Source organism: Marmota flaviventris, chromosome 1, assembly GCF_047511675.1.
Source record: "Marmota flaviventris isolate mMarFla1 chromosome 1, mMarFla1.hap1, whole genome shotgun sequence".
NCBI lineage: Eukaryota > Metazoa > Chordata > Mammalia > Rodentia > Sciuridae > Marmota > Marmota flaviventris.
The window spans coordinates 138,311,480-138,335,203 of record NC_092498.1 but is presented as its reverse complement, the minus strand read 5'-3'; the positions used below and the strand labels follow the sequence as shown (position 1 = coordinate 138,335,203).

The 23,724-nt window shown below is 52.8% G+C and overlaps 1 protein-coding gene, 1 long non-coding RNA gene and 1 other non-coding gene across 5 annotated transcripts; 1 reads left to right on the top strand and 2 right to left on the bottom strand.

Annotated features, from left to right (window-relative positions):
* Positions 1–619: 619 nt before the first annotated feature.
* LOC114103451 (uncharacterized) lies at positions 620–9,060 on the bottom strand. Its single transcript, XR_003584676.2, has 3 exons — positions 8,832–9,060; positions 3,387–3,465; positions 620–1,520 (listed from the first exon to the last, which is right to left on the bottom strand). It is a non-coding gene; the product is annotated as an uncharacterized lncRNA (long non-coding RNA).
* Positions 7,029–7,101, bottom strand: Trnaa-cgc (transfer RNA alanine (anticodon CGC)). The gene has a single exon. It is a non-coding gene; the product is annotated as a tRNA-Ala (tRNA).
* A 7,407-nt stretch (positions 9,061–16,467) lies between the features above and the next one.
* Positions 16,468–23,724, top strand: Pheta1 (PH domain containing endocytic trafficking adaptor 1). Of its 3 annotated transcripts, none has more exons than XM_027949215.2 (4): positions 16,468–16,644; positions 17,925–18,008; positions 19,187–19,322; positions 21,503–23,724. In XM_027949215.2, the coding sequence occupies exon 4, from the start codon at positions 21,534–21,536 to the stop codon at positions 22,191–22,193; it is 660 nt and encodes a 219-aa protein (XP_027805016.1). In that variant the 5' UTR covers positions 16,468–16,644; positions 17,925–18,008; positions 19,187–19,322; positions 21,503–21,533; the 3' UTR covers positions 22,194–23,724. The 3 variants fall into 3 exon arrangements, with proteins under 3 accessions (XP_027805016.1, XP_027805017.1, XP_071472945.1); XM_027949216.2 differs by having other exon boundaries at positions 20,856–23,724; XM_071616844.1 differs by lacking the exon at positions 16,468–16,644 and adding an exon at positions 16,746–17,643.

Below are 23,724 nucleotides of genomic sequence, written 5' to 3'. Positions count from 1 at the left end.
CGGGCTATTGCCTCCCCCTTACTGCAAATGACTTGACTTCTCCATTCCTTAATTTCCTCATCTGAATGAAGTGGAAATAGTAAGTGTCCCCAGCCCACTGGGTTGTTGGGAGAATTAAATGAGTGAATGCATTAAAGCAGTTAGCTCAGGGCTTGGCTCATGCTAATTAAGGAGGTGCTCCTTAAGTCCTCCCCTTGCAGCTGCAGGAAGGGGTTCCCCAGAAAATGGGGATTTCCAGACTCAACAGATGGGCTGAAGGGAGCTGGTCTGCGGAAGGATTCCTAGAGTCCACTGCCCTTGAAGAAAAAACAAAAACGTACTTTCCACAAATAGGTATTGAATACCTGCTATATGCCAAGCATGGTGTCTAGGGACACAGCAGAGAAGAAACAAATGTCCCTTCCCTCATGGAACTCGCATTCTGGTGAGGGTACGCATTAAAAGGGTAACTTATGAAGAAGGCAATAACAGTTACAGGATGGAGGGGGTGGAGACTGTCTTTGGGAGCTTGGGAAGGACTTCTCTTGAGAAGCTAATGTTTTACCAACAAGAAGGATCCAGACAAGATAAAGTGGAGGGAAGGGTATTCCCGATAAAGGAACAGCAGGTACAAAGGTCCTGAGGTGGGAATATGTTTAGTGAGTTGGAGGAAATTAAAAAGGCAATAGAGAGATCTGCCCTTCCCTATGGTTAGAATGGAGAGGAAGGCCCTTTACAAGGTGTCTTCAAGGGCTTGGCGGGGAGTCTGGCAATTATTTCGAGGGCAGGGGGAGCCAAGAAAGGTTTTAAGCAGAAGAACCTGTTGTTGAATTTTGGATTCAAGTTGCCAAGTGTGGAGCTGACACCCCCATTAAGAAGTGTCCTTGTGACATTCCCACATCTGACATTGTGCGACAAGGGGGGAAGGTATCAAGAAAGTCTAAACTGGCACCCCGTTATTAACTCTCCATTACTCTTGGGGAGACCGAGGCCGAGGGCAGCACCCCAGGCCAGGTGGCACAGATGCAGCAGCCAGGTACTCAGCTTCTGCCAACTGGCTGCGAAACCTGCCAGCCACAAGCACTTTCCCTCTCGCTGCCCAGACAGCAGCTCTGCTGACTTAAATGGGGACTTGCGGTTCTTCCCCTTTTTAATCACAGTTCAAGCCTCCCTGCCTGCCAGATTTCTCTGAGGCCCGACCCGGCTTCCTTCCTCGCTTCTTGCTCAGCGGCCCCACGAGAGCCCAGGCTCTTCTTCGGTGTTCTCCTTGGTCCCAAGACTTCTCACTTTGGGTTTTTCCTTAGAAAGGCAAAAGGGCTTCCAGCGCAGGTCGTGGCCGGCAGGTCCCTCGGTTCCCACGACGCCCCGGAGGCTCCGGAAACCAGCGGGTCCGAACGCCCTTCCTTCCTACCGTGCAGAGCCTGGAGGGCGGGCACCGCACCGACGCCTGCCGAGCTCAGCCCGGCTCCGGATCAACCCAGCCACCAGAGCCACGTCGTTCACAAGGACAGCCACGGCTGACATCAACAAAGGTCAACAGGCTGCGGATCAATAAGAAGTGAGCTAATGAACAATCAATATAACAATGGTCAGCCGGTCTAACTAATAGCAATAGTTACTGTGAGTTATTAGGGGATTAAGAGTGAAGATAAATAAAAATCAGATATTTGTAATAATCAAATCATGATCAACAGGTCTAGGATTATAAACATTAACAACACAAGGGTCGGGACCCAGCTCAATGGTGGAGCACTTTCTTAGCATGCCCCAGGCTCTGGGTTTGATCCCCAGCACTGCAAAATTTAATAATAATAATATTAATCCATTAATGTTTAACAGCAATGAATATAATTTTGTATTTAATAAAATGATAGGATAATAATATAGCATAGAAGTTTCCTAATAGTGATGGCAATACATGTAGTATAATTGAGCTCTCAAAGTGTAGCCAGAGTCACTGAAGCACCGAACTTGTAACTTTAATGCTAATGAATTAAAATGTAAACGGTCACATGTAGCTAGGGCTAGTATACTGGGCAGCTGTGGACAGTTTAGAAATGTTAACTCAATCTTCTCAACAGCCTGGGGTAGGAGTGTTACTGTTGTTGTTAATGTTATTATGGCCCCATGTCATGATGAGAAACCAGAGTACTGAAAGGTTAAGTCACTCAGGAGCAGAGCCTCTCTGCACCTCAGGGACAGCACACCCTGGCGTGAGGGGGCCCATAATTAAGAATGAAGGCTCTGGGCTGGGGCTGGGGCTGGGGCTGGGGCTGAGCAGTAAAGCGCTCGCCTGGCACGTTCGAGGCCCTGGGTTTGAGCCTCAGCACCACATAAATAAATAAAATAAAGATATTGTGGGGCTGGGGATGTGGCTCAAACGGTGGCGCGCTCGCCTGGCATGCGTGCGGCCCGGGTTCGATCCTCAGCACCACATACAAAGATGTTGTGTCCGCCAAAAACTAAAAAATAAATATTAAAATTCTCTATCTCTCTCCCTCTCTCTTTATTAAAAAAAAAAAGATATTGTGTTCAACTACAACTAAAAAATAAATATTTTTTAAAAAAAGCATGAAGGCTCTGGGGTCATGCAGACAGGTTTAGAAGTCTCTTTTCTGCATCTTGCTACCTGTGTGGTCACTTAGACTCTTCAGGCCCTAGTTTCCTCATTTGTAAAATGGGGACAGTCACAGGGCTGACCCCACTGGGTGTGGGGGAGAATCTAATGAGAAAGTGTATATTAATCCCAGACACAACGGTGCAGCCTGTAAGCCCAGCAACTGGGGGAGGCAGGCGCCTGAGGCGATAGGAACCCTTCAGCAACTCAGTGAGGCCCTGACTCAAAATAAAAAATAAAAGGACTAGGGGTGTAGCCCAGTGGTGGAGCACCCCTGGGTTCAATTCCTATTACCAGAAAAAAAGAAAGTACATCAAGAGCTTGGGAAGAGGGAGGAGAATTTGCACACAGCATGTGATCAATAAAGAAAGTTGATTTCAATCTATAATTGGGGGACTGGGGTTGTGGCTCAGTGGTAGAGCACTCACCTCACATATGTGAGGCACTGGGTTCAAGTCCCAGCACCACATATAAAAAAATAAAAATAAAAATGCATCAACAACTAAAAAAATTAAAAATAAATAAATCTCCAATTGAGTGTGAAGTGTGCGAGGGTCATGTATCCTCAAGGGCAGCCACAGAGACCAGGCCTGTGGGCAACAGATCCTCACCCCTGCTTTACAAATGAAGGTCAAGAATGTCACCCAAGGTCACCCAGTGAGTGGAGGCCTGGCCCACATCTGTCCCAGTGCCTCTCCAGGTCTGGACTGCAGGTTGGTGGTGTGTGTGTGGGGGGTGGGGGGGGGGGCGGTGCTGGACTGCCCTGGAGCCAGGCAGAGGAAGTGCTTACTTTTTTCCATGCCTGGGATTCTGTCCTGGCTCTGCCACTTGACCTCCAGCAAGACTCCTGCCCTCTGGGCCTCACTGTTCTGTAAAATAATAGTAAGCAGGAGAGGAGAAAAGGCACTGTGTTGGACTTCTGTCCTCAGCAGGTGTTCAGTGACTGCAGTGCTGACTGTCATCAGGGGACAACTTGGCACACTGGGCTCTCACTGTTCTCCAAACTCACCTTTGTGATCCCACTTCAAGGCCTGGCATTGGCTGTCCCCTCTGCCCAGAATGCTGTTCCACCTGATGCTCCCAGCTCTCACTTCATTTACTCCCAGAGGTCCACTGCTGCTCATCTGTCCTCTGACCTTTCCTCTTCCTTCTTCGCCCCTGCTGTGTCCCTGACTTGCCACTGTAATTGCTCACTTAATTTGTTTACTGAATTTCTCTTTCCCCCTCCCCAAGAGGAGGTCAGTTTTGCAAGGCCTGGGATTCTTGCCTGTGTCACTCACTTGTATTCCCAACACCGAGCACAGTTCTTGCCACACAGTAGGTACACATTATAGTTAAACATATGTCCCCCTCATGCTGGGCATGGAGGCTGAGGCAGGAGGACTGCAAGTTTGAGGCCAGCCTGGGCAACTTAGTGAGACCCTGTCTCAAATAAAAAAATAAAAAAGGCTGGTGGGCCGGCACGGTGGTGCCTGCCTGTAATCCCAGCAGCTGGGGAGGCTGAGGCAGGAGGATTGCAAGCTCAAAGCCAGCCTCAGCACAAGCAAGATGCTAAGCAACTCAGTGAGACCCAGTCTCTAAATAAAATATAAAATAGGGCTGGGGATGTGGCTCAGTGGTTGATTGCCCCAGTACTAAAAAAAAAAAGAAGGCTGGGGACAAATTAAAAAACTCAGTGGTAAAGTGCTCCTGACACCAATCCTGAAGAAGAATCTGGTCTAGATTGCAGGTCTGATTGTCAAGACACAGCTCTCAATCAGCTACTCTGCCCCAGCCACAATAACGAAGACCCTCCCCCCCAAAAAAAGGTGGAGCCCAAGTCCCCACACTGGAGTGTGGGCAGCACTTAATGACTTGCTGCTGTCCCAGCAGTGGGATGAGTGACTTCTGAGACTAGGTCATCAGAGGCCCCACAGCTGCTCCTGGTTCTCTTTTGAACCATCCACTCTGGGAGAAGTCAGCTAATCCTGTCGTGTGGACACTCCATCAGCTAGGACAGATCTTCACGCAAAGAAACTGAGGCTAATGAGGGGCCATCTTGAAAGTGGGTCATCTAGGCCCAGCCAAGCTCCATTCAGATAAGGGCAATACCAAGTCCTTCCCCATTTTTCCTGCAGTGCTGGGAATTTTTTTTTCTTTTTTTTTTTTTGTACCAGGGATTAAATTCAGGGGCACTCGACCACTGAGCCACATCCCCAGCCCTATTTTGCATTTTATTTAGAGACAGGATCTCACTGAGTTGCTTAGCACCTCATTTTTGCTGAGGCTGGCTTTGAACTCGTGATCCTCCTGTCTCAGCCTCCCCACCAAACCCTGCAGTGCTGGGGACTTATTCCAGGGTCTTACACATACAAGACAGGTGCCCTACCATTGAGCTACACCCCCAGCCCTTTTTTATTTTTTGTTTTGAGACAGGCGTCTTGCTAAATTGCTCAGACTGGCCTGGAAATTGTGATTCTCCTGCCTTAGTCTCCCAAGTAGCGGAGATTACAGGCATGCACTATTGCACCCAGATAGTCCCAGCATCCCCCCCAACACTTTTTAGACCACAACTTCATAAAAGACCCTAAGCCATGACCTGAATCGTACTGCACCCAAATTCCTAAAACCATCCAAGGTAATAAAGTTTTGCTTGTTTTAAGCCACTGAGTTTGGGAGGCATTTGTTATGCAGCAATTGATAACAGAGCTCAAGCTGACTCTGGAGTGTTCGCCACCCATCAGGGTTCAAGGGATTTGGGAGGGTTCAGGAAAGAGTACCTCTGGCCTTGGCTAACACAGGTCTGCTATGGGCTAGAAGAGAATTATGTAACTAGGTCCTTCCTCTTTCTGCCAGTGCTGTCAGAACTCCCAAGCCAGATTCCTGGGCGCAGGGCCTAATCTGCTGAGCTCAGGTGCCTGACATCTACTCCCTCTACTTCCTTCCCGGTGGCTTGGGTTCCCTTTTCTGTCCTCCCAGTGCCTTAGACTCTAAAAATGCCACAAGCTGTTGCCCAAGACAAGGACGAATGACCGTCTTTACCACGTGGATTCTGCCATGTGAGCAGGCACCGAGCTGGGACCATCACAGGTATTCTCTCCTTTCACCCCAAAAGAAGGGTTTGTCATTAATCTCCCCATTTTTCGGATGAGGAAACCGAGGCACAGAGCAGCCACATGGCTGGTGAATACCCAAGAACCTGGCCTAGAGTGCAGGTCTGTCCAATTGCCAAGACACAGCTCTCAAGCAGCTCCTCTGCCCCGGCGAGGGTAACGAAGACAGGAAGAAGGGAATTAATATTTCCTGGGGCCTATGCTCCAGCCATTGCTTTGATGGCTCTTTATGGGTTAACCACTTATTTCGCCCAACACCCTATACAAGGAGAGAATGTTGCTTCCCTCCCTTTGGCAGAGGAGGAAACTGAGGCACAGAGAGGTGAAGCGACTTGCCCAAGGCACACAGCTGGCCACCGGCCCGGCAGAGATTTACCCCCAGGCTCCCAGTTCCGACCCTGACCGAAGCCAGCGGGGCTGCTCCCGGCCCCGCCGCCCGCCCCGGCCCGGTCTGGGAAGCTGCGAGCCGCCCCCTCTTCCGCCAGCCCCGGGAATCTGGTTTCTGGGGGAAGTGACTCAGGGGCCTGAGGCCCAGCAGATAATTATTCACTTCCAATCCCGGTAATTAAAGGCCCTAATAGCTCCGCCAAGGACGCACAACCCAGTGACTCGGGCCGACCCCACCCTGCCGGGGACCAAGGCCGGGCGCACGAGCTTCCTGGGCGGCTGCTGGGCCGCAACCCAGGACCCGACGCGCGGCGCGCACGGCTGGCGCGGGGCTCTGGCGCCCCCTGGCGGCGGCGTGGCGTTGGGCTCAGGCGGCCTCTGGGCACCCCAAGGCCCCGCAGGCGCTGCACTGGAAGGAGCCTCCGCTCCCACCCCAACTCCCCCACGTTCTCGGAGGCTTCCCAGACTCCAGCTGGGGGCCTCCAATCCGCGGGGGATGGGCATCGAGGCGGAGAACACGGGCTGCGGGCGTGGACTCATGCCTCACTTCTCTCTTCAGTGTAGGGTCACCTTGGGCAAAGGGCAGGGACTCTCTGAGCTTCAGTCTCTTCATCTGTAAAATGGGGATTTTCACTGATTTTTACAGTCATAGGATGGTAGTGAAAATTAAGTAAAGTGACTCACGTAGAAGTCCCTATTACAGGGTCCTTGCTTCCAAGACGACAAAATATAAAAATAAAGTAGGCGGGCGTGGTGGCACACGCCTGTAATCCCAGCAATTGAGGAGGTTGAAGCAGGAGGATTTCAACTCAGAGACCAGCCTCAGCGACTTAGCAAAATGCCGTCTCAAAATAAGAAATAAGAAATAAAAAGGACTGAGGATATAGCTCATGAGCCCTGGGTTTAATCCCCAATGCCATAAATACATAATTAATTAATATTGATTTTTTTTGTGTGTGGTACTGGGGATTGAACCCAGGGCTTGTGCATGCGAAGCAAACACTCTACCAACTGAGCTATATCCCCAGCCCCAATTAATATCGATTTTAAAAATAAAATAAAAAATTCAAAAATAAAAGAAACAAAAAATGTTCATCATCGCTAGCAATTAGAGAAATGCAAATCAAAACGATTCAAAGATTTCATCTCACTCCATTCAGAATGGCAATTATCAAGAATACAAGTAATAATAAATGTTGGCAAGGATGTGGGGAAAAGGCACATTCATACATTGCTGGTGGGACTGCACAATCAATGCAACCAATCTGGAAAGCAGTATGGAGATTCCTCAGAAAACTTGGAATGGAACCACCATCTGACCCAGCTACCCCACTCCTTGTTCCATACCCAAAGGACTTAAAATCAGCATGCTACAGGAACACAGCCTCATCAATGTTTACGGCAGCTAAATTCACAATAGCCAAACTGTGGAACCAACCTAGATGCCCTTCAATAGATGAATGGATAAAGAAATTGTGGTACATATATACAATGGAATATTACTCAACCTTAAAGAAAATGAAATTATGGCATTTGCAGGTAAATGAATGGAACTAGAGAATATCACGCTAAGTGAAATAAGCCAATCCCCAAAACCAAAGGCTGAAAGTTTTCTCTGATAAGTGGATGCTGATCTATAGTGGGGGTGGGGAGGAATGAAAGAACTTTGGCTCATGCAGAGGGGAGTCGGGGGGAGGGGCAGTGGGGATGGGAAGGACATTATCACCCTATATACAAGCGTGACTGCACTACCCCAGTGTGATTCGGCACCATGTGCAGCCAAAGGAATGAGCAGTTGTGCTCCATTTGGGCACAGTGTGTCACAATGCATCCTACTGTCCTGCAGAACTAATTAGAACAACAACAACAAAGAATAAAGTTAACCTCAACCATGGAAGAAAAAGAACAAGAAACAATGGCATTTCCAAAAAGGGCCCTGGTACAGGAAGTCTGTTTGCTGCCCAAACTGTGCTCAGTGTACACCCAAGAACAAGGCCATTAAGAAGTCCTCTGACCCTTCAGAGTGCCTGCCGCCATCAGGGCCATTTCTGAAGTGCCTGTCTCCAAGGCTCAGGTGCCTCCCGTGCTCTGAGCTCTGAGTGCAGCGTCCTGCTCCGCCAGGGGCTCGGGATCCATCTGAGAAGGTTAAGGACCCAACACTCCACCAGGCATAGACCTTCCAGTGCTCCCCAGCACCTCCATCAAAGCCCAAGGAAGGAGTTGGGTTTCTGGAGGACTCGGGAGGCTGAGGCAGGAGGATCCCAAGTTCAAAGCCAGCCTCAGCAACTTAGTGAGACTTTGTCTCAAAATAAAATTGAAAAAGGGCTGGGGATGTGGCTCAATGGTAAAGCACCCTTGGGTTTGTTTTGATTGCCAGTACCAAAAAAAAAGCTAATGTATAGATGAAAAAGAACTGGAAATGGGCAGTCAAACAGACACTTCTACATTGAAGTTCACAGCCAGTATTCACAATAAGCAGATGGTACTCAAATGTCGCTCAATGATGTCACTCAAATGAATGAAGAAGTACAAAGTAGCACATGGTCCAATGGAATATTATTCAGCTGTGAAAGGGAATGGAGCACAGACAGGCTGCAACATGCATGGACCCTGACAATACGCTAAGTGATGCCGATGGACACAAGGACCACGTGTTATGTACAGAAGAGGTAAATTCCTGCTTCTACCTTCCAAGCACTTGGGATGGCAAGTGAGCACCTCTGGAAGCCCCCACCCACCCGCCGGCGCGCCCCAACCTGTAAGAGCCTGGCATGGTCCACTCCCGTCTGCAGGTCACCCAAGGTGGCTCCATGGGCCTCCATCACCACGTCTGAGGCCGGCTGAGCCCTGCATCTTGATGCCTGGAACACAAACGGGGTGAACACGGGAGACTTCGACGGGGCCTGGGCTGTAGAAAGGAGTGGAGCGGCCGGCAGGAAAGGCCCACCACGCTCAGAGACAGCAGCAGGCAAGCAGGGCCTCGGGGGAGTGCAGCCTGCAGACATCCCGGAAGGGTGACAGGGTGACAGGGTGACAGGGCAGGAGCAATCTCGAGGGCAAAAGCTGCTGGTGAAGGAGGCTGCGGTGTCCTCTGTGAGGCTTTGGGGAGCACTGATCTCCCGGATGGAAAAGGATTATCTTTAGCCTCAGGCCCCTGAGTCACTTCCCTTCAGAAATCTAGTCCAGCTCCCCTAAGCTAGGCTGGGGGGGGGGCACGAGCAGAGGCCATTGGCTCAGTCCTGCACCAGCAACAAGGCCCTCGGAGAGCCTCTGAGCTCTGCCACGAACCTGGCTGTGTGACCTCGGGCAAGTCACTTCACCTCTCTGAGGCAGCAGGGTCCATAGGGCCAAAAGGGAAGTACTTAGCAACACTGCTTTGTTGAACACCTACTGCATGCTGGGCCCAGCTCTGGGATACAGTGGTGAACATGAAAGATATACTGGGAGACACCATGATAGTTGAATCCTAAAACAGAGTGACCGGTTAAGAAGGGCGGCCACAAAGCTCACTGAATCTTTCCAACACTCCTTACCATCTCTGTTTCCCAGATGCAGAAACTGAGGCTCAGAGAGGTCAAGTTGCCTCCCCACATCACACAGCAACTCAGACGCGGAGCCAGAATTCAAACCCAGGCCCAGCTTACCAAAGCCTTTAGTAAATTTTAAAATTAAAACAATTTTTAAATTAAAAAACCTGGAGCTAGGCATGGTGATGCATGTCTGTAATCCCAGATGCTTAGAAGACTGAGACAGGAGGATTGCAAGTTCAAGGCCAGCCTTGGCAACTTAGCAAGACCCTATTTTAAAATAAAAATTAAAAAGTGCTAGGGATGTAGCTCGATGGTGGAGCCCTTGCCTTGCATGCTCAAGGCCCTGCGTCCCTTCCCCAGCATTAAAAAAGAATCTCCCCAAGGTGCCCTGTGTTTTTGTTTTCTTTACCCCAAACACCACTCTTCCCAGATGATGACTTGGCTGAGTGTTTGTGTTCCTCCGAGATGAACTGCCACTCAAACCTCGTGAGCAGAAAGTAACGGCCCCTCTCTTCCAGCGGTTCTGAGGCTGTAGGTCATGACCCAAAGGGACAGCGAGGTGTAGGTAGCCTTGCACTTGCTCACCTGTGATTGCAGACAGGCCATAGCCCCTCTGTGTCTGGGCTCCTCATTTCTTTTTTGCAGCGCTGGGTGTGGGACCTGGGCCTCGTGCCTGCTGGGAAGGCGCTCCACCACATTCCTGATTCTCAGTGTGCAAAACACAGGAAATGCTCAGTGAACGTTAAATGTCATTTCTGAAAACTCCCATGAGACCTTATGACATTGGGAACCAAGGCACAGAGATGTGAGGGGCTTGCTGAAGGTCACACAGCTTGCAGAAGGCAGGGCAGGGACCGGAACTCCCTTGTGTACGCTAAGCCCATTGATTCTGAGTGCAAAGCCCGCACTGGGGTCGTTGGAGTCACTTTAGGGGTCTGAGGCTTCCTGGCCCTGACCTTCTGCGAGCCTGGGTGTGGCTCAGGGACCCGCCTGCCAGCCCCACTGCCCTCTGGGTCCTGACCGGAATAGCAGGAAGGACGGACCCACCTGATCTGCTCAGGGCAGTGCTGCGAGTCGGTGGCCGGCTTGGGGCCCCCCCGCGGCCCCCCCTGGGTGGGTGGCCTGGGCTGGGAGCCACAGCTGCTGAGCGGCTGGAAACAGGGGCCTTGCCATCCAATGTCCCCATACCTGTGGGGCCACTGGCCAGTCACCTGCCCTCTCTGAGCCTGGGGTGGAGCGGTCAGCATGAGGCTCTGGGTAAAAGAGGCGCAGCCTACCGAGCCCAGAGGCGTGAGCTGCTTATGAGGACACAGCATCTGGGAATCTGGGGGTCGCAAGGTTGGGGAGGAGAAGCCCCGCAGATGAGAGGGTGAAGGGAGGGCCGGGAATGCCACCCCCTAAAGAGGGTCCCCTGAAGCAGCGGCCGGGCGAGGCCTCCCAGATGTCTGGTCTTCAGCAACCCCAGCCTCGGTGGGGCCACACTCTCCCCTGTGCACACCAGAAGGACTGGGGGACTCTGGCCCTTCCTGCCCCTCCCTCCCCAGGGCCCAGCCCCAGTGCGGCCTGGGCAGCTGGCACGTGGTGGACGACTTCCGTTCCCTCTGGGTGGCTCCTGCAGCCCGCTGCTGCGGGGGGGGGGGGGGGCAGCTACTGTGGAAGGAAACTCTGAGCAAGAGAGACCACAGGAGGGCCAGGAGGTGGGATCCGGACACAAAGTCAGCCTCAGGTGTCACAGTCCCTGAGCAGCTACCTGGTGCTGGGCATGGTGACACCCACCGAGCAGGGCACAAGGCAGACCAGAGCCCCTGCCTGCTGGGGGGTGGGGGTGGACCTGCTCGCAGGGAGGGGCACAGCATCACCAAACTCTGACACCAGCTGAATCACTGTCTCCCCCTACTTTTACTGGCTGCACCGTCTCATCTCCTTTGAGGGGTCCTTACTCTCCCCTGACCTCCTGAGAATAGCTCACAGGCCTCCCTGATCTCTCTGCTCTCCCCTCCTCTCTGTTCCAGCTACATGGGCCTCCTGGATGTGCTTTCAACCTCTGAGCTTTTGCATTTTCTGTTCCCTCTGCCAGGAATGCTTTTCCCTTCAGCTGTCTTTCAGGTCTTTACCTAAAAGCTTGTTTCCCTGGCTCCTCCCTGTAAAATGGCTGCCTGAACCCCTTCACTTTTCATGAACGGCCCATATCCTCTTGCTCGGTTTTACTTTTCTTCTGGGCTCCTAACTTCATCTCATGTACTATAAGAATGATGTTGACTTATTTTCTCCCTCCAATAAAAGAGGGCAGGAGGCTGGCTTGATTTTTTTTTTAAGTAACTTATGGAGGCGACATTCCCAAAATACACAATTAACTATTTTTTTAAACGTAGACGGATATAATAGCTTTAATTAATTAATTTTTATGTGGTGCTGAGGATCGCACCCAGGGCCTCACACTTGCAAGGTGAGCGCTCTACCACTGAGCCCCAGCCCCAGCCCCACAATTACCTGTTTTGAAGTGAACATTTCGGTGTATTCACAGGGCTGTGGAGCCACCATCTCTGTCTAGTTCCAAAAATTTACATTGTTCCAAAGTAGCAGCTGTTCCTGCGCCCCTTTCTCCCAGCTGCTGGCAAAATAAAATCCATCTGTGTGGATTTTATCTGTTCTGGACAATTCCCACAAATGGAATCATACACTATGTGTCTTCCGTGGCTGGTTTCTTTCACCTGGCACCAGGTTTTAGAGATTCCTCCCCATCGTATGTATCATGAATCAGAACTGTGTTCTTGTTCATGGCTGAGTAATATTCTACAGCACCAATGCGCCCATTGTCTACCCATTCATCCCTTGAGGGACATTTGGACTCCTTCCACTTTTGCATGCATGTAATTATCTTTTTAACTTGTTTCTCTGGTGCTTTAGACAAAGTAGTGCTTGTTAAATACCAGTTGGAAGAATGACTGTTTTGAGGGAAGGCAGGCACTCAGCTCAGTGTGGAAGAGGGTTAGGGGGTCTTATGCTTTCACAGAAAGGGCAGTGGCTGGGCAAGGCCTTCAAGGATGAGGAGTGCCAGGTAAGGGAGGATGTGGGAAGAAATCTTCCCGCAAAGACATGGGAGGTGCAAGGGTCTGCAGCGGGGTGCATTCTGGGAAGGGAGAGAAGACGGGTGGAAAATGAGTGCAAACCGCAGGGCAGGCCTGTGGGGCAGGGCCCTGAACAGGCAGGACCTTGCTGCCCATGGCCAGGAGTCTGGATTTGCTACTGAGGCCACGGGGAGCAGGGAGAGGCCTCGGTGGGAGAGGGCCATGGAGTGGTGAGTCCCAGGGGGCCCACTGGGGTTTGAGAAGAGGGGTGTCCAAGTGGCAGAAGGCAGATCCAAAAGGACATTACTGCTGCCCACTGGCAAGAGATGACGGTGGCCTGGCATGGGGAAGTGGAGACCACGAAGGGAAGTGACGGGTCCTAGACGTGGCATGGAGGTGAAACCCCAGGGACTTGGGGACGGCGGCCGCAGCCTAGTTCTGGTTTCCAAATTCCCCTTTCCAGTGCTTCTGACTCACCGTCCCTCCTCCAGTCCTCTGCGGCTCCCCGCCACCAAGACACCTCGCTATCCACCGTAGTTCAGAGGTGGGGACACCGGGAAGTCCTCTATGGATGGAGGACGGATACAATGCAGTTTATCCAGAGAGTGGGTTTTCCTCAGCTGTAAAGGAATGGCGCCACGGACGCAGGCCATGGACACAGGCCACGGACGCAGGCCACAGCAGGGAGGGAAAGAAGCCAGTCACAAGTGGCCACATGTACAAGAGTGTTTAGGAGGGACAACTCTACAGGGAGAGAAAGAAGGTGGGTGGTGGGCCAGGGACTGGGGACAAGGAGAGCCAGGAGTGACCACTCCTTCTGAGGTAGATAAAAACATTTTGGGACTAGAAAGAGGTGGTGGTTTTATAACACCATGAATGTGTTCAATTCTACTGAATTGTTCACTTTTTTTTTGGTCTGAAACAGGGTCTTGCTAAATTTCTGAGGCTGCCTCAAACTTGAGATCCTCCTGCCTCAGCCTCCAAGTACCTGGGATTACAGGTATGCGCCATGGTGCCTGGCAAATGGTAAATTTTTGTCAGGTGAACTGCACCTCAATTTTTACAAAATGAATAACAAGCCCCCCACCCCCAGCTCCCAGGTCTTCCCAGAAAGATGCTGCGCTCTTTGTGATTCCTACTTCCTTCACCGCCAACCCTGGCTTTGCACCAGAGGCTATGAGAGCTGCACTCACAGATGTGGGGGCAATACCCCCATCAAGACCCAGACTGTTGTTGTCCTTTCCTGATGAGAGTCAAGATTTGGGGAAACTCCAAAGGCAAGGAAAGCCCTTGCTTTTTTTTTTTTTAATCCAGGGAATTCTGTCCACGTCATGCACACTTGTACCCAGGGGCTCCACTGATGGCAGCAGGGGCTGTCCCTCTCCACACCTGTGGCTGGCCCTGCTCCCACGGAGGCAAGTTGGACTCCTCCCACTTCACAAAGTCTCAGGTCAGAACCTCATTGGCCGGTCCTGGGTCACATGTCCACACCTGAACCAATTATCAGGGCCAGAGCCATGGACTACTCTGAGTGCTCAGGAGAAAGGGTACATATGCCTCCTGCAAAACTCTGTGTGTGTGTCTCCCTAAAGGGCACAACACAGAGGACCTATCTCTCCTGAGCAGAGCAAAGTCCAGAGCAACTGGGTAACTTCCCAGAATCACAGAGCCAAGAGTCCCTGATCAACTTTTGGCTCTGTTCCTCGTGCCCAGGGGTCAGAGGCTGCAGGAACTTTTCTTTGAGATGGCAACCATGGATTGAGCCGAGTCAGGCCTGAGTGTGTTAGGCACACACAAGATGGGACACGTGTGCTAACAGCATATGGGGGGAGGTGAGGGCTTGGGGCAGAGGAGAGGGTGTGGAAGCTGGGCGGGGACCTCCCTGTGGGAGCAAGTCCATATTGAGGGCTGGGGGGCATTCCACCTTCTTATAGGAAGGAAGGTTGGGACTCCACATGCTGGGGATGAAACCCAGGGCTAAGACCGAGCTCCGCTGCTCAGCTCCACTGCCAGCCCCCTAGAAGTTTTATAGTTTGGCTTTTGTATTGCTAGTCCATTTGGAGTTGATTTTTGTTGATGGTGTGAGGTAAAGACCAAGGTTTATTTTTCTACATGACATCTAGTTGTTTGGCTCAATGTGATTAAAAAAAAAAAAAACAACAAAAAACAAAAACTAACCTAGACTTTTCCCTCCAAGACTTCTCCATTTTTCCTATTACTGAGACCCAAAAGTATGGAGCCATCCTTAAGTGTTAGGGGCTGGGGATGGAACCAGCCCTGGAGTCATCCTTGATTCCTTTTTGGTTTGTCTCTCTCACTCCTCAAATCCAAGCCATCAGCTGATCTTGCATATATTTAAAAAATATATCCAGAATTTCAGCCTTTCTCTGAATCTCACTGCCCCACTATGTTCTAAGCCACCATCATGACTTGTTAGGATCACTGCAGTAGCCTCTTTCCTGGATCCTGGCCCTTTCTCTTGTTCCTTGCAGCCCTTCCTCCCCACAGCAGCCAGGGGTTGTGCTGAACTTCAGACAGATCACATTCCTCCTCTGCTTAAAACTTTCGCATGGCTCCCCGTTCTTCTCAAAGTAAAAGCAAAATATCTTTCCCATGATCCACAGGCCCTATACAATCTGGCTTTGCAATCATATTTGACCTCATTTCCTCAACTTGCTCAGGGGCTCCATCCTGCGGTCTCATCATACTTCAAATATGCCCGGGGTGGTTCCCATCTCAGCCTTTGCACTCCCTGTTCCCCCTGCCTGGGACACTCTTCCTACAATACTATAGGGCTCCATCCTCCTTCCTCTCTCTTCTTCAAGCCTTCCTTGACCATTTGTCTAAAAATCTTGGTCTTTCTACCCCATTGCCTTTTGAGGCTGGCCTTGAACTTGCTAAGGCTGGCTTGAACTTGCAGTTCTCCCCAGCAATTCCTACTTATTGCTGGCTCTTGTGGCACACACTTTACATACTATGTTTATCTTTGTTTAACAGATGTAGAAATGGAAACCTAGAGAAGTGAAATGATTTCTCTAAGGTCACTCCACGATTCTGTGGCTAAGTGAGACTTGAACTCTGCCCACTTCTAGAATTTTCTTCACTTAAGGGAAGGGGTTGTATTGCCAGGCATCCTATATATTAGGATAGTCCTGAATAGACTATCCTATCCAGGATACTTAAAATGGCTTGTGTCCGTTGTTTTCTAATAAACCACAAATTTTCAGGAATTATTTTTCCATTTCAGCCTGGAGTTAAATTCGATCCATCTAGCAACCCTTGCCAGTGGGAAGCTCAGACTCCAAGTCTTGGACTTCAGCGAGTGCCTCCTTTCCCGGACCCCAATGTTTTCTTTTTGTTTTTTTTTTATATTTATTTTTTAGTTTTCGGTGGACACAACATCTTTTATTTTTATGTGCTGCTGAGGATCGAACCCAGCGCCCCAAGCATGCCAGGCGAGCGCGTTACCGCTTGAGCCACATCTCCAGTCCCCCCAATGTTATTATTATTTTTTTTTTCCAGGCGATCTGCGACCTGTCCTTACCTTTGGAACTGCATTGAGTTTTCCAGGTTCAAATCCTCAGGTTTCTGGGACCCGAGGACCCTGGGAACTCCTGAACCAGTCGCGTTCCCTTTAAGAGTGGTTTCAGGAACGTGCTCGTAGGGGCGTGGCGAATCCGGGGGCGTGGCGGGCCGGGGCTGGCCAATCGCGGGGCGGGAGTTACGCGGGGGCAGGCCCTGCGCGGGCGGGCGGGGGAGGTTAAAGGGGCGCGCCCGCGGGTCTCCGACTGGCCGGCCGCCCCGCCCGCTTGCGTCCGAGGGACACTCTCCCGCGGCTGCGCCAGCCGCACCGCCCAGGAGACAAAGCGCCGCTGTGGCCGTCGCTGCCACGGAGCGGGTCTGGGCCATGGCCGGCCGCCTCCCGGCCCCGCTCATCCTGTCCCGCCACCGCCCTAGGCCTGCGCAGCGAGGTAAGGCCGGCCTGGCGGGGACCCCTGCAGGAGACCAGCGAGGGGACGCGGGGCAGTGGCCAGCCGCGGTGGGCCTCGGGTGCTCTGCTGCGGATCTTGCCACTTGAGATTCCGCTCCGGTGATAATTCCCGGCTGCCCTGCGAACTGAGCTGATGACCCCCATCCCCATAAAGGACGTGGGCCCCTGGGGAGAGATCAGCGGACAGTCCTCCAGTTGGTGTCCCTCTTGCGGTTGACCTCTCCATCTGGGGCTCTGGCTGTCCTTTAAGGAACTCGGAAGCTCCCGCACACAACACACAAAGGGACAGAGGGCAACTAGGAGCGGGGCCACACCTGGATTACCAGTCCTTGCTAGGGCAAGGGTCTGTGTCAACCCGGGGTGCAGGTTCTGGTGACCTTGTAGCCCCAACTGGGGCAGCGCAGGACAGGGGCTCTCTGCACATGTTTTTCAGCCTGTGCCTGCCACACCCTCTCCCCTACACCCACTGCTGGGGAACACTCAGGGCATCTGGACTCAACCCCAGGACTTGTGGTTTGGTCTTCTTTCCTTAAATGAGTGCCAACATGCCATCCATGCCTCCGTTTCCCCAGAGGCCTGGTTCTGGTGCCAGCTGTCCCCTTGGAGACCTGAGGCTAATTATTTGTCCTTTTAACAGCTTCTTCCCTGAATAAGCACTACCTATCAAACATTCTGCAAAATGACTCTTTAGAATTCTTTGATTTAGCCTTTCCCAGTGGGATGTTTATGTTTCATTTTGTAGAAGAGATTGTGAAAACCTCAACTCACAGTAGATAATATTTTTGAATTTCTCTTCCAGAGTTTATCATCTGTTTTCCCCTTATATCAGTTCACTGAACCTTTCTGCAGTCCTAACAAGTGAGGAAACTGAGGCTCAGAAAGGTGAAGTCATTCAAGGTCCTCCAGCCTGGGCTGGCAGAGGCAGGAACTTGGCCTCCTCTGGCTTCCTGTCTGGCCACAGGCTATGGAATCAGCAAAGGTGCACAGAGCCGGACTCTGAACTTGTTGGAAAGCAGTGTGGGAAATAATCCAGGCTGGGGACCAGGCGCTCCCTCCAGCTTCCGGCCCTTCCCTTTCTTGCTAGGCTGCTAGAGGCAGGGGCCATGGCAATCAGTCCCCTATTTGTGCTATTTGCTGGGAGCCATGTCCTTTGGGACAGCTCCTCATCCTGTGTCTCAGTTTCCATATCCATGCATGCATGGGGGGGGGGCACAGATTGCTTGCAGGGAAAGGTTTAAGAATGCTTCATTCATTCTGTAGGTACCTGAGCATCAACTACCTGTCAGGGACTGGAATTCGGACAAAAAAATCCCTGTCCTCCTGGAGCAGGCAAAAATGACCCAGGTAATTTCAGGTTGGCACACAGGAGGGTGATGAGCAGTCTGCGTGCATGGGGTGGCCAGGGACTGCATCCCCAGGGGTAGTGGAGCTGAGGCTGTGGAGTTGGCGTGGGGTAGGAATGTGCCTGGTGCATTTGAGGAACAGAAAGGAGGCTGGGGTGGCTGGAGCTGAGGGAGCAAGGGGGAAAGAGGTAGGAAAGGGAACTTGGAAGTCACGGGGAGGACTGTCGTGTGTGTGTGTGTGTGTGTGTGTGTGTGTGTGTCTGTCTGTCACTGGGGATGGAACCCAGGGGCACTTTACCACTGGGATACACTCTCATACTCCCAGCCCTTTTTATTTTTTCTAAGTTGCCCAAGCTGGCTTTGAACAAGACCCTCCTGCTTCAGCCTCCTAAGTCACTGGGATTATCCGTGCACACCACTGCACCCAATGGGAGGGTTAAATTTTATGAGAGAAGTGCGGAGCCATGGGAAAGCCAAGAGCAGAGGAGGGAAGGGATATAACTTTGTTTTGTTTATTTATTTGCTTGTTTTGGGTGCTGAGGATTGAACCCGGGCTGCTTTACCACTGAGCCACATCCCCAGCACTTTTTATTATTTTGAGACAGGGTCTCACTAAGTTGTCTAGAGCCTTGCTAAGTTGCTGAGGCTAGCCTCAAATTTGTGGTCCTCCTGCCTCAGCTTCCCAAACCACTGAGATTACAGGCGTGCACCATTGCACCAACCAAGACTTCATTTCAATAGGATCCCTCCATAGGGAGTTGATTTCAATGGGCCCAGAAGAGGGGTCTGGGGAGGAGATTTGGATCCTACCCTGAGATCCATGGATAGGGAGGAGGCAAGGAAGGAGGCAGGGAGACTAGTGAAGAGATTACTGTAGCCATCCCAGCCGGGACAGATGGGGGCCTAAAATGGGGGGCTGGGTAAACATTTTAGGCCACTAATTTGAAAGATGTTGAAGGGTTTAGCTGGCCTTAGTGATCAGATGTGGTGGTGAGAGGGACATTAAGAGCTGTTTACTCAGATTGGACATATGAGACGGAGCATTTGGGGAGGCCCAGGAGAATGTCAAATGCTGTCACTGCAGAGTGCCCAACACTGTGCCAGGGGCATTCTACATGGTCACTGTCTTCCTCATCACGGTTACTCTGACTTAGTTGCTGCTCTGATCCCCTTTTACAGATTCAGAAACAAAGGCCCAAGGAGGCTAACAGCTTGCCTGGGGTCACCCAGCCTGGATACTGCAGAGCTGACGTGTGAACCGAGTGACCTGTGACTAGCTGACCAGAAGGCGGGGCGGCAAGCAGTGGCCTAAGAGGTAGGAGGGAAATGGGCAACTGTGTGTGGGGAGGTTCCTGTGAGATATGGGACCAGGGTCTACTTGGGAGTTGTTTTGGGGAGGTGTGCGGATGAGTGGGCCCCATTTTGCAAGGACTGAAACTGAGGCTTGGAGAGGGACAGCTCAGGTTTGAAGTTACACAGCTCAAGGAAGGAGAATGGCGATGAACAGGGGCTGCAGCCCTGCCACGGGTCAGGACAAGCTGATAGAGCCTCTTGCCCGGGTGGGTGGTATGAGGCAGCAGGAAAATGAGGACTTGGTTGGAGCAACTGTCCCCTCCGCCCTGGGTCAGGTGGCCCTACTGTGGTGCTCTGAGGAGAGCCACCACCCAGACCTCATTCCTCTAGGACTGAAGAAAGGCACCACCCAGGCAGGAACATTAATTGAGGACCTACTACACCCTAGAGACATTACATACCTACATACCTACCCTCCTATGCAGTGTGAGGCTGTGAAGAGGGAGCACGGGGTGCACACCGCCAGGGGAAGGCATGGCCACACTGGGAACCCACCTACGTGCCACCTCCCAGTAAGTCCTACCTGGCCAGTGTTACCCAATCATGTATTTGAGAGAAGATGGATGGAAACACTGTGGCCAAGTACAGCCAGTTAGATTCCTCTTCTTTTTTGCTACCGGGGATTAAACCCAGGGGTGCTCAACTACTGAGCCACATCCCCAGTCCTATTTTGTATTTTATTTAGAGACAGGGTCTCACTGAGTTGCTTAGGGCCTCACCGTTGCTAAGACTGGTTTTGAACTTGTAAGCCTCTAGTCTAGCCTCAGCCTCTGGAGTTTCTGGGATTACAGGCATGTGCCACAGCACCTGGCTAAATTCCTTTTTGCTGAATAGTACACAGTGCTTCCTGCCCCTTCCTCCCTGTAAGTCTGGGTTAGGCCCTGGGCCCACATCTTCATCTATTCTGTTTCCCAACAACTACTTCTGATTGCATCTTCCTTCTCTCCCCCTTCTGCCTGCTGCCCCGTCAGCCTTTGGGCTGTCCTGCAAGCACATCAACAGGTTACCACCACAGGGGGCCTTGCACTTGCTGTTCCTGCTGCCTGGCATGCCCTTCCTCCAAAGCTCTGGCTCTCCCCTCACCTCCGAGCCTCTGCTCACATGTCATCTTCTTAGGATGGCTTCCTTTGAGCACCCTATTCTTGTTTCCAACACTCCTGAACCCCTTCCCAGTCTTTTTTTTTTTTTTTGGTACTAGTGATTGAACCTTGTGATGTTTTACAACTGAACCCTTTTTATTTATTTATTTTTGAGACAGGGTCTTGCTAAATTGCCAAGACTGGCCTTGGACTTGCCATCCTCTTGCTTCAGCCTCTTGTTGCTGGGATTATAGGTTTGCAGCACGGTGCCTTGCTTATTATTTTTTCCACATCATGTTAAGACTGTGATATTTACAGTCTTAATTCTTTTGTTTTTTTGGTATGAGGGATTGGAACCAGGGGTGTGTAACCACTGAGCCACATCCCCGGCCCTTTTATATTTTATTTTGAGACAGGGTCCCACTGAGTTGCCTGGGCTTTGAACTCTGGAGCCTCCCAAGCCGCTGGGATTACAGGCGCCCGGCTGCAGTGTTAACCTTCGATCTGTTGGTTAATTATTCATCTCCTTCCACCAGCATGTTGGTACCACAAGGGCAGGGACCCTGTCAATCTTGTTTATTGTTGTGGCCCTGGTGCACAAAAGGTGCTTAATATTTGATGGACAAAGTAAGTCCCTGCAACACTGTCCAGGGTGGTGGAAACAGCCTGGCCTGAAATGAAACCTGGGTTTGACTTTCAGCTCTGCCCAGTTTGCCTTGTGACTTTGGGGGAGTGACTAAATTCTGTGCCTCTTTCCTCATCTGTCAAATGGGAGTACAGCCAGTCCCCACCACCCAAGGTTTGCTGTGTGATTAAATAGTGAGTATGTTAAGTGGCACACGTAGGACATTTGGGGACGCAGAGCGACAGGAGGCCAGGAGGCTGGCTGCGGGACTGTGAGACCCAGGCAGAGTCCCGCCTGCTCCAGGGAGTGTGCAAGCTCAGGCGGCCGCGTCCACTCTGAGCCTCAGTTTCCTCACCTGTGGCATAGCCGGGTTGGTGCGGAGAGAGGGGCCGTGAGGCGCTGGGACGGCGAATAACCGGCCGTCCTGGTGCGGGACAGCCCGCGCTGCCCCCAGGCCTGGCCGGCCACCATGAAGCTGAACGAGCGCAGCCTGGCCTTCTACGCCACGTGCGACGCGCCGGTGGACAACGCGGGCTTCCTCTACAAGAAGGGCGGGCGCCACGCGGCCTACCACCGCCGCTGGTTCGTGCTGCGCGGCAACATGCTCTTCTACTTCGAGGAGCCGGGCAGCCGCGAGCCTGTGGGCGTCATCATCCTGGAGGGCTGCACGGTGGAGCTGGTGGAGGCCGCTGAGGAGTTCGCCTTTGCCGTGCGCTTCGCGGGCGCGCGGGCGCGCACCTACGTGCTGGCGGCCGAGAGTCAGGCGGCCATGGAGGGCTGGGTGAAGGCGCTGTCGCGGGCCAGCTTCGACTACCTGCGGCTCGTGGTGCGCGAGCTGGAGCAGCAGCTGGCGGCCATGCGCGCGGCGGGCGGCGCGGCCCCGCCCCGCAGGCCCAGCGCGCTCCCGCCGCGGGAGAACGGCTGCGCCTGCGCCGTGTGGAGCGCCGAGACCCCCGCCGCCCCCACCGCGCGGCCGGGCCCGGAGCGGCCCACGCTGCCTCCGCGCCGCAGGGCCTCGGCTCCGCACGGTCCCCTGGACTCGGCCCCCTTCATCCGGCTGCACGAGTGGTACGGGCAGGAGGTGAGGGCGCTGCGCAACCAGTGGCTCAGCAGCAGGGCCCGGCCCTGAAGTCACGGACCCAAATCCCAGCCGAGCTAGAGACGCCGGGCCTGTCCCGGGGACCTTAAGACTGTGCCCCACCGCCCGTCCTGTCGCTAAAAGGAGCCAGGTCCTGGGGCTGCCCTAGGGGTCTGAGGGGTTGGCTCTTGCGGGCAACTGGCCTCCCGGCTCGGCCGGACACGTGGCTCTGTCCCCAGGGCGCCTTCCCGGGCGGAGAGAGGGCTCGGGCGCAGCGCCACTCATGGCTGGACCTTTTGCTGTAGCACCTGCCAGAGAAGCTGCCCTGCCCGGGCCATCCGCCGCCTCCAGAAGCGGCAGGTGCGGGTTTTAGTGCGAGACCTTAGGGTGAGCTCATCTGGTCCCAGGCTCCTGGAGGCCATGCTCCTTGCGGGCAGCAGCTTCGGGCCCCCTCATGCTGTCCTTGACTGCGTTCCTCAGTCACCTCCCCAGCCAGCTCTTTCCCCAGGCCTGGGTGGGACCTCTCTGCTGGCTGCCTGACCTCTAGCCCTGGGCTGGGCAGCTCTTTCCAGTAGGTTCCTTGGGGGAGGGGCACTTCACTGCTGACTCACACGGCAAGGGCCAGGTACTGACCCCGTGGGCAACAGCAGCTGCAGAGCTGTGCTTGGCCTCCAGCCCCTGTATCCCCGATTTCCCAGGACTCCTGTGCTTAGAGGCCAGCTGCTGACTGGCTTTCCTTCTCACTCACCACAGTGCCCATTCTTCATCCAGGAAGAACCCTGGGGCCGGGACACCCCTGGCTCCACCTGGGTCATGTTTACAGTCCTCAGCTTCCTGCACCAGGGAGCCCTGAGGACACCTCACCTCCACCTTTATTCCCCGAAGGCTGCTCCTTGGTGACCTACAGACTCAGCCCCTACTCCTTCCTCTTCTGTCTTTGGAGAGCCTGGGGCTGGGGAAATATTGGGAGGGGTCTGCAATCAAGGCCTCCCCAGCTCCCTGCTGGCTCAGTGGGCTGGGGCTTGTCTGGGGCTGTGAATTTTATTTTTAAATATTTAGGATGTTCTTTTTTGTTTGTTTTTCTGGCAATGGAACTTGGTGTTTGCACTGCTTTTGTTCCTGTTGGGTGGCAGGAAGAAAGCCACTTCAGCTTGGGTGGCACAGCCCCCAGGGAGGGGTGGCCTCAGCTGCAGAGGCACAGTTGGCTCTGAGATGCCAAGGTGCTTGGACAGGGGATCTCATCTGTCCTTTGCCTTCTCTCTGGCAAGCCCTGCTGTCCCCTGGCCACGTGCCTCTGGAGTCTTGGTACGATCCCTCATTCCTCTCCGAGTACTGAGCAGTATGGGTGATGGTGGCTCCTGTCCACAGGCTCTGGGGCTCAGGAAGACCTGGCCAGGCCCAGCTGGTGGGTGCAAGTTTACAAATTCTAAAGGTACAGTGACCCCAGTCTCCTGGGGGCAAGGGATGCTCCCCTCCTCCCAAAGCACACCATGCAGTCCAGCTGCCTCCAGGGTTGAATTTGGGGAGAAATGTGAGCCTGGGAGGGAGATATAAGGGCTCAAATAAAGAAGTCTGTCGAAGA

Coding starts and splice junctions, on each gene's coding strand:
- Pheta1 (XM_027949215.2), top strand. CDS start 21,534: ATGAAGCTGAACGAGCGCAGCCTGGCCTTCTACGCCACGTGCGACGCG.